General features: G+C 51.1%; 1 protein-coding gene across 1 annotated transcript; it reads left to right on the top strand.

Annotated features, from left to right (window-relative positions):
- The first annotated feature begins 1,343 nt into the window (after positions 1–1,343).
- On the top strand, positions 1,344–10,283 carry LOC144489528 (E3 ubiquitin-protein ligase BRE1B-like). The gene is made up of 4 exons (XM_078207394.1): positions 1,344–1,466; positions 2,772–2,912; positions 9,586–9,687; positions 9,826–10,283. The coding sequence occupies exons 1-4, from the start codon at positions 1,410–1,412 to the stop codon at positions 10,000–10,002; spliced, it is 477 nt and encodes a 158-aa protein (XP_078063520.1). The 5' UTR covers positions 1,344–1,409; the 3' UTR covers positions 10,003–10,283.
- Positions 10,284–13,371: the final 3,088 nt, after the last annotated feature.

Here is a 13,371-nt window from a genome sequence, read left to right as displayed (position 1 = left end):
AAAGATGTGCGGGTTAGGTGGATTGGCCATGCTAAATTGTCCCTTAGTGTCCAAAGATGTGGAGGTTAGGTGGATTGGCCATGCTAAATTGTCCCTTAGTGTCCAAAGATGTGTAGGTTAGGTGGATTGGCCATGCTAAATTGTCCCTTAGTGTACAAAGATGTGTAGGTTAGGTGGATTGGCCATGCTAAATTGTCCCTTAGTGTCCAAAGATGTGCGGGTTAGGTAGATTGGCCATGCTAAATTGTCCCTTAGTGTCCAAAGATGTGTAGGTTAGGTGGATTGGCCATGCTAAATTGTCCCTTAGTGTCCAAAGATGTGTAGGTTAGGTGGATTGGCCATGCTAAATTGTCCATTAGTGTCCAAAGATGTGTAGGTTAGGTGGATTGGCCATGCTAAATTGTCCCTTAGTGTCCAAAGATGTGTAGGTTAGGTGGATTGGCCATGCTAAATTGTCCCTTAGTGTCCAAAGATGTGTAGGTTAGGTGGATTGGCCATGCTAAATTGTCCCTTAGTGTCCAAAGATGTGCGGGTTAGGTGGATTGGCCATGCTAAATTGTCCCTTAGTGTCCAAAGATGTGTAGGTTAGGGTGGATTGGCCATGCTAAATTGTCCCTTAGTGTCCAAAGATGTGTAGGTTAGGTGGATTGGCCATGCTAAACTGTCCCTTAGTGTCCAAAGATGTGTAGGTTAGGTGGATTGTCGGGGTAAATCGGTGGGGTTGGGGGGATCGGCCTCTGTCGGAGCGTCAGTGCAGAATGGTCTCACTCTGCACTGCAGGGATTCAGTGACTCCAAGAAAAGTCTCAGCGTCGGCATAGAAATCATTGTCAATTGTTGGAAAAACCCCCATCCGGGTTCTCCGATGTCCCTGAGGGAAGGAAATCTGCCGTCTTTACCCGGGTAAATGATCCAGCTGCCCTCGCACGCGATGTGGTCAATTCTGACCACCCCCCCCCCCCCCCTGCCAAAGGCCAGTTCAGTCTGAACTATACATACTCCCCCCTCACAAAGGGATACATCAATGGATTCAGCGCCTCTCTCTCCCTTTTCCCGGCAAGGCGAAGGGACCTGGAGTTTTTCCCAGACCGAAGGAAGATTCTGTCCCGGTTTGCAAACACGAGTGAGGCCCGCCACGGTCGAATTGCCGCCCGGTGATCCACCGCAGCTTTTGAATGTTTTGCACCCGACTACGGCACGTTCAGCCTAGCTTTACGAGGCAGGAGACAGGGGGGGGGGGCAGCTGGTCCGATGGCCCCCGGTGCTATCCCCCAGCCCTTTCCCGTCCAGTTACAGGCCTCTCCCCTTGTGTCTCCTCCTCCCCCCCCCCCCCCCCTGCAGGTGGATACACAACTCCTGGTGGTTCAAAAACTGGAGGAGAAAGAACAGGCCCTTCAGACAAACCTGGCCATGGTGGAAAAAGAATTAACGCTGAGAAGCCAGGCACTGGAACTGAACAAGAGGAAGGTAATGTATACACTGTCCCTTCCCCCTCTGGGACCGGGTGTCACAGTGCGTTAGATACACTGTCCTTTCCCCCTCTGGGACCGGGTGTCACAGTGCGTTAGATACACTGTCCTTTCCCCCTCTGGGACCGGGTGTCACAGTGCGTTAGATACACTGTCCTTTCCCCCTCTGGGACCGGGTGTCACAGTGCGTTAGATACACTGTCCTTTCCCCCTCTGGGACCGGGTGTCACAGTGCGTTAGATACACTGTCCTTTCCCCCTCTGGGACCGGGTGTCACAGTGCGTTAGATACACTGTCCTTTCCCCCTCTGGGACCGGGTGTCACAGTGCGTTAGATACACTGTCCTTTCCCCCTCTGGGACCGGGTGTCACAGTGCGTTAGATACACTGTCCTTTCCCCCTCTGGGACCGGGTGTCACAGTGCGTTAGATACACTGTCCTTTCCCCCTCTGGGACCGGGTGTCACAGTGCGTTAGATACACTGTCCTTTCCCCCTCTGGGGCCGGGTGTCACAGCGCGTTAGATACACTGTCCTTTTCCCCTCTGGGACCGGGTGTGACACTGCGTTAGATACACTGTCCTTTCCCCCTCTGGGACCGGGTGTCACAGTGCGTTAGATACACTGTCCTTTCCCCCTCTGGGACCGGGTGTCACTGTGCGTTAGATACACTGTCCTTTCCCCCTCTGGGACCGGGTGTCACAGTGCGTTAGATACACTGTCCTTTCCCCCTCTGGGGCCGGGTGTCACAGCGCGTTAGATACACTGTCCTTTCCCCCTCTGGGACCGGGTGTCACAGTGCGTTAGATACACTGTCCTTTCCCCCCTCTGGGACCGGGTGTCACAGTGCGTTAGATACACTGTCCTTTCCCCCTCTGGGACCGGGTGTCACAGTGCGTTAGATACACTGTCCTTTCCCCCTCTGGGACCGGGTGTCACTGTGCGTTAGATACACTGTCCTTTCCCCCTCTGGGGCCGGGTGTCACAGCGCGTTAGATACACTGTCCTTTCCCCCTCTGGGACCGGGTGTCACAGTGCGTTAGATACACTGTCCTTTCCCCCCTCTGGGACCGGGTGTCACAGTGCGTTAGATACACTGTCCTTTCCCCCTCTGGGACCGGGTGTCACAGTGCGTTAGATACACTGTCCTTTCCCCCTCTGGGACCGGGTGTCACTGTGCGTTAGATACACTGTCCTTTCCCCCTCTGGGGCCGGGTGTCACAGTGCGTTAGATACACTGTCCTTTCCCCCTCTGGGACCGGGTGTCACAGTGCGTTGGATACACTGTCCATTCTTTCGTCTGCAGGCAGTCGAAGCTGCCCAGTTGGCGGAGGATCTGAAAGTACAACTGGAACACACACAGAGCAAACTAAAGGAAATCCAGGCAGCCATGTCTGATAACCGATCGGCCAAGGAGAAAGAATCCTTCAACCTCAAACGCGCACAGGTAATTAAACACCGAACCCCTCGATTAGATTCCAGTCTGTAACTCACTCCCGGGGAGCTGTTATTCTATATATAAACCACCCCAAACCCCTCGATTAGATTCCAGTCTGTAACTCACTCCCGGGTATCTGTTATTCTGTATATAAACCACCCCGACCCCTCGATTCGATTCCAGTCTGTAACTCACTCCCGGGTATCTGTTATTCTATATATAAACCACCCTGAACACCTCGATTAGATTCCAGTCTGTAACTCACTCCCGGGTATCTGTTATTCTATATATAAAACACCCTGAACCCCTCGATTAGATTCCAGTCTGTAACTCACTCCTGGGTATCTGTTATTCTATCTATAAACCACCCCGAACCCCTCGATTAGATTCCAGTCTGTAACTCACTCCCGGGTATCTGTTATTCTATATATAAACCACCCCGAAACCCTCGATTAGTTTCCAGTCTGTCACTCACTCCCGGGTATCTGTTATTCCATATATAAACCACCCCGAACCCCTCGATTAGATTCCAGTCTGTAACTCACTCCCGGGTATCTGTTATTCTGTATATAAACCACCCCGAACACCTCGATTAGATTCCAGTCTGTAACTCACTTCCGGGTATCTGTTATTCTATATATAAAACACCCTGAACCCCTCGATTAGATTCCAGTCTATAACTCACTTCCGGGTATCTGTTATTCTATATATAAACCACCCCGAACCCCTCGATTAGATTCCAGTCTGTAACTCACTCCCGGGTATCTGTTATTCGATATATAAACCACCCCGAACACCTCGATTAGATTCCAGTCCGTAACTCACTTCCGGGTATTTGTTATTCTATATATAAAACACCCTGAACCCCTCGATTAGATTCCAGTCTCTAACTCACTCCCGGGTATCTGTTATTCAATCTATAAACCACCCCGTATCCCTCAATTAGATTCCAGTCTGTAACTCACTCCCGGGTATCTGTTATTCTATATATAAACCACCCCGAACCCCTCGATTAGATTCCAGTCTGTAATTCACTCCCGGGTATCTGTTATTCTATATATATTAACCACCCCGAACCCCTCGATTAGATTCCAGTCTGTAACTCACTCCTGGGTATCTGTTATTCTATCTATAAACCACCCCGAACCCCTCGATTAGATTCCAGTCTGTAACTCACTCCCGGGTATCTGTTATTCTATATATAAACCACCCCGAAACCCTCGATTAGTTTCCAGTCTGTCACTCACTCCCGGGTATCTGTTATTCCATATATAAACCACCCCGAACCCCTCGATTAGATTCCAGTCTGTAACTCACTCCCGGGTATCTGTTATTCTGTATATAAACCACCCCGAACACCTCGATTAGATTCCAGTCTGTAACTCACTTCCGGGTATCTGTTATTCTATATATAAAACACCCTGAACCCCTCGATTAGATTCCAGTCTATAACTCACTTCCGGGTATCTGTTATTCTATATATAAACCACCCCGAACCCCTCGATTAGATTCCAGTCTGTAACTCACTCCCGGGTATCTGTTATTCGATATATAAACCACCCCGAACACCTCGATTAGATTCCAGTCCGTAACTCACTTCCGGGTATTTGTTATTCTATATATAAAACACACTGAACCCCTCGATTAGATTCCAGTCTCTAACTCACTCCCGGGTATCTGTTATTCAATCTATAAACCACCCCGTATCCCTCAATTAGATTCCAGTCTGTAACTCACTCCCGGGTATCTGTTATTCTATATATAAACCACCCCGAACCCCTCGATTAGATTCCAGTCTGTAATTCACTCCCGGGTATCTGTTATTCTATATATATTAACCACCCCGAACCCCTCGATTAGATTCCAGTCTGTAACTCACTCCCGGGTATCTGTGATTCTATATATAAACCATCCCGAACCCCTCAATTCGATTCCAGTCTGTAACTCACTCCCGGGTATCTGTTATTCTATATATAAAACACCCTGAACCCTTCGATTAGATTCCAGTCTGTAACTCACTCCCGGGTACCTGTTATTCAATATATAAACCACCCCAAACCCCTCGATTAGATTCCAGTCTGTAACTCCCTCCCGGGTATCTGTTATTCTATATATAAACCACCCCGAACCCCTCGATTAGATTCCAGTCTGTAACTCACTCCCGGGTATCTGTTATTCTATATATAAACCACCCCAAACCCCTCGATTAGATTCCAGTCTGTAACTCACTCCCGGGTATCTGTTATTCTATATATAAACCACCCCGAACCCCTCGATTAGATTCCAGTCTGTAACTCACTCCCGGGTATCTGTTATTCTATATATAAACCACCCCGAAACCCTCGATTAGTTTCCAGTCTGTAACTCACTCCCGGGTATCTGTTATTCTATATATAAACCACCCCGAACCCCTCGATTAGATTCCAGTCTGTAACTCACTCCCAGGTATTTGTTATTCTATATATAAACCACCCCGAAACCCTCGATTAGTTTCCAGTCTGTAACTCACTCCCGGGTATCTGTTATTCTCTCTATAAACCACCCCGAACCCCTCGATTAGATTCCAGTCTGTAACTCACTCCCGGGTATCTGTTATTCTATATATAAACCACCCCGAACCCCTCGATTAGATTCCAGTCTGTAATTCACTCCCGGGTATCTGTTATTCTATATAGAAACCACCCCGAACCCCTCGATTAGATTCCAGTCGGTAACTCACTCCCGGGTATCTGTTATTCTATATATAAACCACCCCGAAACCCTCGATTAGTTTCCAGTCTGTAACTCACTCCCGGGTATCTAATTAACCACCCCGAAACCCTCGATTAGATTCCAGTCTGTAACTCACTCCCGGGTATCTGTTATTCTATATATAAACCACCCCGAACCCCTCGATTAGATTCCAGTCTGTAACTCACTCCCAGGTATTTGTTATTCTATATATAAACCACCCTGAACCCCTCGATTAGATTCCAGTCTGTAACTCACTCCCGGGTATCTGTTATTCTATTTATAAACCACCCTGAACCCCTCGATTAGATTCCAGTCTGTAACTCACTCCCGGGTATCTGTTATTCTATATATAAACCACCCCGAACCCCTCGATTCGATTCCAGTCTGTAACTCACTCCCGGGTATCTGTGATTCTATATATAAACCAGCCCGAACCCCTCGATTAGATTCCAGTCTGTAACTCACTCCCGGGTATCTGTTATTCTATATATAAACCACCCCGAACCCCTCGATTAGATTCCTGTCTGTAACTCACTCCCGGGTATCTGTGATTCTATATATAAACCAGCCCGAACCCCTCGATTAGATTCCAGTCTGTAACTCACTCCCGGGTATCTGTTATTCTATATATAAACCACCCTGAACCCATCGATTAGATTCCAGTCTGTAACTCACTCCCGGGTATCTGTTATTCTATATATAAACCAACCCGAACCCCTCGATTAGATTCCAGTCTGTAACTCACTCCCGGGTATCTGTTATTCTGTATATAAACCACCCCGAACCCCTCGATTAGATTCCAGTCTGTAACTCACTCCCGGGTATCTGTTATTCTATATATAAACCACCCTGAACCCCTCGATTAGATTCCAGTGTGTAACTCACTCCCGGGTATCTGTTATTCTATATATAAACCACCCCGAACCCCTCGATTAGATTCCAGTCTGTAACTCACTCCCGGGTATCTGTTATTCGATATATAAACCAACCCGAACCCCTCCATTAGATTCCAGTCGGTAACTCACTCCCGGGTATCTGTTATTCTGTATATAAACCACCCCGAACCCCTCGATTAGATTCCAGTCTGTAACTCACTCCCGGGTATCTGTTATTCTATATATAAACCACCCTGAACCCCTCGATTAGATTCCAGTCTGTAACTCACTCCCGGGTATCTGTTATTCTGTATATAAACCACCCCGAACCCCTCGATTAGATTCCAGTCTGTAACTCACTCCCGGGTATCTGTTATTCTATATATAAACCACCCTGAACCCCTCGATTAGATTCCAGTCTGTAACTCACTCCCGGGTATCTGTTATTCTATATATAAACCACCCTGAACCCCTCGATTAGATTCCAGTCTGTAACTCACTCCCGGGTATCTGTTATTCGATATATAAACCAACCCGAACCCCTCGATTAGATTCCAGTCTGTAACTCACTCCCGGGTATCTGTTATTCTATATATAAACCACCCCGAACCCCTCGATTAGATTCCAGTCTGTAACTCACTCCCGGGTATCTGTTATTCTATATATAAACCACCCTGAACCCCTCGATTAGATTCCAGTCTGTAACTCACTCCCGGGTATCTGTTATTCTACATATAAACCACCCCGATCCCCTCGATTAGATTCCAGTCTGTAACTCACTCCCGGGTATCTGTTATTCTGTATATAAACCACCCCGAACCCCTCGATTAGATTCCAGTCTGTAACTCACTCCCGGGTATCTGTTATTCTATATATAAACCACCCCGAACCCCTCGATTAGATTCCAGTCTGTAACTCACTCCCGGGTATCTGTTATTCTATATATAAACCACCCCGAACCCCTCGATTAGATTCCAGTCTGTAACTCACTCCCGGGTATCTGTTATTCTCTCTATAATCCACCCCGAACCCCTCGATTAGATTCCAGTCTGTAACTCACTCCCGGGTATCTGTTATTCTATATATAAACCACCCCGAACCCCTCGATTAGATTCCAGTCTGTAACTCACTCCCGGGTATCTGTTATTCTATATATAAACCACCCTAAACCCCTCGATTAGATTCCAGTCTGTAACTCACTCCCGGGTATCTGTTATTCTATATATAAACCACCCCGAACCCCTCGATTAGATTCCAGTCTGTAACTCACTCCCGGGTATCTGTTATTCTATATATAAACCACCCTAAACCCCTCGATTAGATTCCAGTCTGTAACTCACTCCCGGGTATCTGTTATTCTATATATAAACCACCCCGAACCCCTCGATAAGATTCCAGTCTGTAACTCACTCCCGGGTATCTGTTATTCTATTTATAAACCACCCTGAACCCCTCGATTAGATTCCAGTCTGTAACTCACTCCCGGGTATCTGTTATTCTATATATAAACCACCCCGAACCCCTCGATTAGATTCCAGTCTGTAACTCACTCCCGGGTATCTGTTATTCTATATATAAACCACCCTGAACCCCTCGATTAGATTCCAGTCTGTAACTCACTCCCGGGTATCTGTTATTCTATATATAAACCACCCCGAACCCCTCGATTAGATTCCAGTCTGTAACTCACTCCCGGGTATCTGTTATTCTATATATAAACCACCCTGAACCCCTCGATTAGATTCCAGTCTGTAACTCACTCCCGGGTATCTGTTATTCTATATATAAACCACCCCGAACCCCGCGATTAGATTCCAGTCTGTAACTCACTCCCGGGTATCTGTTATTCTATATATAAACCACCCTGAACCCCTCGATTAGATTCCAGTCTGTAACTCACTCCCGGGTATCTGTTATTCGATATATAAACCACCCCGAACCCCTCGATTAGATTCCAGTCTGTAACTCACTCCCGGGTATCTGTTATTCTCTATATAAACCACCCTGAACCCCTCGATTAGATTCCAGTCTGTAACTCACTCCCGGGTATCTGTTACTCTATATATAAACCACCCCGAACCCCTCGATTAGATTCCAGTCTGTAACTCACTCCCGGGTATCTGTTATTCTCTATATAAACCACCCTGAACCCCTCGATTAGATTCCAGTCTGTAACTCACCCCCGGGTATCTGTTATTCTATATATAAACCACCCCGAACCCCTCGATTAGATTCCAGTCTGTAACTCACTCCTGGGTATCCGTTATTCTATATATAAACCACCCTGAACCCCTCGATTAGATTCCAGTCTGTAACTCACTCCCGGGTATCTGTTATTCTATATATAAACCACCCCGAACCCCTCGATTAGATTCCAGTCTGTAACTCACTCCCGGGTATCTGTTATTCTATATATAAACCACCCCGAACCCCTCGATTAGATTCCAGTCTGTAACTCACTCCTGGGTATCCGTTATTCTATATATAAACCACCCCGAACCCCTCGATTAGATTCCAGTCTGTAACTCACTCCCGGGTATCTGTTATTCTATATATAAACCACCCCGAACCCCTCGATTAGATTCCAGTCTGTAACTCACTCCCGGGTATCTGTTATTCTCTATATAAACCACCCCGAACCCCTCGATTAGATTCCAGTCTGTAACTCACTCCCGGGTATCTGTTATTCTATATATAAACCACCCCGAACCCCTCGATTAGATTCCAGTCTGTAACTCACTCCCGGGTATCTGTTATTCTATATATAAACCACCCCGAACCCCTCGATTAGATTCCAGTCTGTAACTCACTCCCGGGTATCTGTTATTCTCTATATAAACCACCCCGAACCCCTCGATTAGATTCCAGTCTGTAACTCACTCCCGGGTATCTGTTATTCTATATATAAACCAACCCGAACCCCTCGATTAGATTCCAGTCTGTAACTCACTCCCGGGTATCTGTTATTCTATATATAAACCACCCTAAACCCCTCGATTAGATTCCAGTGTGTCACTCACCCCCGGGTATCTGTTACTCTTGGCCTGAACCCCTCTCTCTGACGGTGACTGCAGGAGGACCTTTCCAGGCTGCGACGGAAGTTGGAGAAGCAGAAGAAGGTGGAGGTGTTTTCCGATGCTGACGAGATCCTCATGGAGGAGATCAAGGAGTACAAGGTGGGTTCCGAGTTCTGGTGGGCGGGGGGGGTCCGCATCCCGGCGGGTTGCGAGGGTCCGAATCCCGTCGGCGGGGGTATCTGAGGCCTGCTCCACTCCAGCTGACCCGCTCTCCCCTCTCTCTCTCTCCGCACACAGGCCAAGCTAACATGCCCGTGTTGTAACACCAGGAAGAAGGATGCCGTCCTGACAAAGTGTTTCCATGTCTTCTGCTTCGAGTGCGTCAAGACCCGCTACGACACGCGGCAGCGCAAGTGTCCAAAGTGCAACGCCGCCTTCGGGGCCAATGATTTCCATCGTATCTACATCAGCTGATGGGCCCCCGGGGTTTCCCACCCACCCCCCCCGTCACCGAGGGACGTGTCTCCCACCCGCCCCCTCCCCGCCCATATCACCCAGGGACGTGTCTCCCACCCGCCCCCCTCCCCGCCCATATCACCCAGGGACGTGTCTCCCACCCGCCCCCGTCACCCAGGGACGAGTCTCCCACCCCCCCCCCCCTCCCCGTCACCCAGGGATGTTTCTCCTACCCAGCATTGGATAATGAGTACCAGCCCCCTCTCCACGTCTCTCTCTCCCCCTCTCCACGTCTCTCTCTCCCCTCTCCACGTCTCTCTCTCCCCCTCTCCACGTCTCTCTCTCCCCCTCTCCACGTCTCTCTCTCCCCCCCTCTCCACGTCTCTCTCTCCCCCTCTCCACGTCTCTCTCTCCCCCTCTCCACGTCTCTCTCTCCCCCTCTCCACGTCTCTCTCTCCCCCTCTCCACGTCTCTCTCTCCCCCTCTCCACGTCTCTCTCTCCCCCTCTCCACGTCTCTCTCTCCCCCTCTCCACGTCTCTCTCTCCCCCTCTCCACGTCTCTCTCTCCCCCTCTCCACGTCTCTCTCTCCCCCTCTCCACGTCTCTCTCTCCCCCTCTCCACGTCTCTCTCTCCCCCTCTCCACGTCTCTCTCTCCCCCTCTCCACGTCTCTCTCTCCCCCTCTCCACGTCTCTCTCTCCCCCTCTCCACGTCTCTCTCTCCCCCCCTCTCCACGTCTCTCTCTCCCCCTCTCCACGTCTCTCTCTCCCCCTCTCCACGTCTCTCTCTCCCCCTCTCCACGTCTCTCTCTCCCCCTCTCCACGTCTCTCTCTCCCCCTCTCCACGTCTCTCTCTCCCCCTCTCCACGTCTCTCTCTCCCCCTCTCCACGTCTCTCTCTCCCCCTCTCCACGTCTCTCTCTCCCCCTCTCCACGTCTCTCTCTCCCCCTCTCCACGTCTCTCTCTCCCCCTCTCCACGTCTCTCTCTCCCCCTCTCCACGTCTCTCTCTCCCCCTCTCCACGTCTCTCTCTCCCCTCTCCACGTCTCTCTCTCCCCCTCTCCACGTCTCTCTCTCCCCCTCTCCACGTCTCTCTCTCCCCCTCTCCACGTCTCTCTCTCCCCCTCTCCACGTCTCTCTCTCCCCCTCTCCACGTCTCTCTCTCCCCCTCTCCACGTCTCTCTCTCCCCCTCTCCACGTCTCTCTCTCCCCCTCTCCACGTCTCTCTCTCCCCCTCTCCACGTCTCTCTCTCCCCCTCTCCACGTCTCTCTCTCCCCCTCTCCACGTCTCTCTCTCCCCCTCTCCACGTCTCTCTCTCCCCCTCTCCACGTCTCTCTCTCCCCCTCTCCACGTCTCTCTCTCCCCCTCTCCCACGTCTCTCTCTCCCCCTCTCCACGTCTCTCTCTCCCCCTCTCCACGTCTCTCTCTCCCCCTCTCCACGTCTCTCTCTCCCCCTCTCCACGTCTCTCTCTCCCCCTCTCCACGTCTCTCTCTCCCCCTCTCCACGTCTCTCTCTCCCCCTCTCCACGTCTCTCTCTCCCCCTCTCCACGTCTCTCTCTCCCCCTCTCCACGTCTCTCTCTCCCCCTCTCCACGTCTCTCTCTCCCCCTCTCCACGTCTCTCTCTCCCCCTCTCCACGTCTCTCTCCCCCTCTCCACGTCTCTCTCTCCCCCTCTCCACGTCTCTCTCTCCCCGCCTCTCTCTCTCACTCTCTCCCCGCCTCTCTCTCTCTCTCGCTCCCTCCCCCTCACTCTCTTCCCCCCCCCTCCCCGTCTCTCGATCTCGCTCCCTCCCCGTCTCTCTTTCTCGCTCCCTCCCCCACTCACTCTCTCCCCCCCTCCCTGTCTCTTTCTCTCTCTCTCCCTCCTTTTCCCTCCATCCCCCAGTTCCCTCTCTTTCCCAAGGCCCTGCCGCCTCAACCTCTTTCAACCCTCCCTATCTTGCCCATCCACCCACCGCCAATGTCTCCCTCTTCTCTCTCCCTCCCCCCACCCAGTTGCCCATGAGAGAGGGAGCAAAGTTGGCAACGAGACTGGGGTTCAGTGGGCAGCGGGGGAGGGGGGGGGGGGAAGGTTCAGTGGTGGAGTCGCGCCCTACCCCCTCCCCGCCAGCCAGCTCCCGACTCCCTCAGTCCCACCCCCTTGCCCATCTCGAGCTGGATAAGGAGGAGACATTGGACTGAGGTTGGGGGGGGCAGCCAATTTGAGCTGGCACGGTAGCCATTTTGAGTGGGCGTCAGTGGCCATTTTGAGCAGAGGATTGGTGGCCACTTGTCAGTGGGGTATTGGTGGCCATTTTGAGTGCGGGATTGGCGGCCATTTTGAGTGCGGGATTGGCGGCCATTTTGAGTGCGGGATTGGCGGCCATTTTGAGTGCGGGATTGGCGGCCATTTTGAGTGCGGGATTGGCGGCCATTTTGAGTGCGGGATTGGCGGCCATTTTGAGTGCGGGATTGGCGGCCATTTTGAGTGCGGGATTGGCGGCCATTTTGAGTGCGGGATTGGCGGCCATTTTGAGTGCGGGATTGGCGGCCATTTTGAGTGCGGGATTGGCGGCCATTTTGAGTGCGGGATTGGCGGCCATTTTGAGCAAGATCTGGTGGCCATTTTGAACCGTACACGGGAAATCACGTCCCTGGGGGCGGGGGGGGAAGCGGTTACAGGTCGAAGCCCAACGAGGGGAGGTGGATTCCCATCTCTCAGGCTGATAAGCAAGATATTATTCAGGTGGAGCCGGGGAGGATGTCCGTCTCGGTTCCATTTTCCTTTGTCGAAAGGGTGTTCATCACCTCAAGCGCGCGGTGGGGGTGGGGGGGGGGGCATTTTGAATGAAGCGGTGGCCATTTTGAGTGAGCCAGGGGCCATTCCTTTCCAATTCCCTCCACACCCCCCCCCCCCAAACCCTTCCAGACAGCGTGTCGTTTGGATAAGGTGCGGCAAGGCACTTGGGAAAAGTTGGGAGGGAGGAATTTAAAATGTTGGTGACAGATTTTTTTCTTAATTTATTGTTTTTGTTTCCATTCAGTTGGGCGCCGTGAGTTGTGCCCAAATGTTGGTTCTCTGCTGTTTTTACATTGCGATGCTGCCTGAATTAAATAAATACAGCTGCCACCACCAACCTCCTCGCCTGGGTCTCGTCCTTCTTTAGAACGTGTTCCAGGGGGATCTCCAGGTGATTCACGGTCAAGGAAACAGAGCTCCCTCAGCACTGACCCTTCCACAGTGCGGCGCTCCCTCAGCACTGACCCTTCCACAGTGCGGTGCTCCCTCAGCACTGACCCTCCCACAGTGCGGCGCTCCCTCAGCACTGACCCTCCCACAGTGCGGCGCTCCCTCAGCACTGACCCTTCCACAGTGCGGCGCTCCCTCAGCACCGACCCTCCCACAGTG

The sequence above is a fragment of the Mustelus asterias genome, unplaced genomic scaffold (genome assembly GCF_964213995.1).
Source record: "Mustelus asterias unplaced genomic scaffold, sMusAst1.hap1.1 HAP1_SCAFFOLD_2277, whole genome shotgun sequence".
In the NCBI taxonomy this organism is placed as follows: Eukaryota; Metazoa; Chordata; class Chondrichthyes; order Carcharhiniformes; family Triakidae; genus Mustelus; species Mustelus asterias.
The sequence above is the reverse complement of the archived record's forward strand: the minus strand, read 5'-3'. Positions and strand labels throughout refer to the sequence as shown.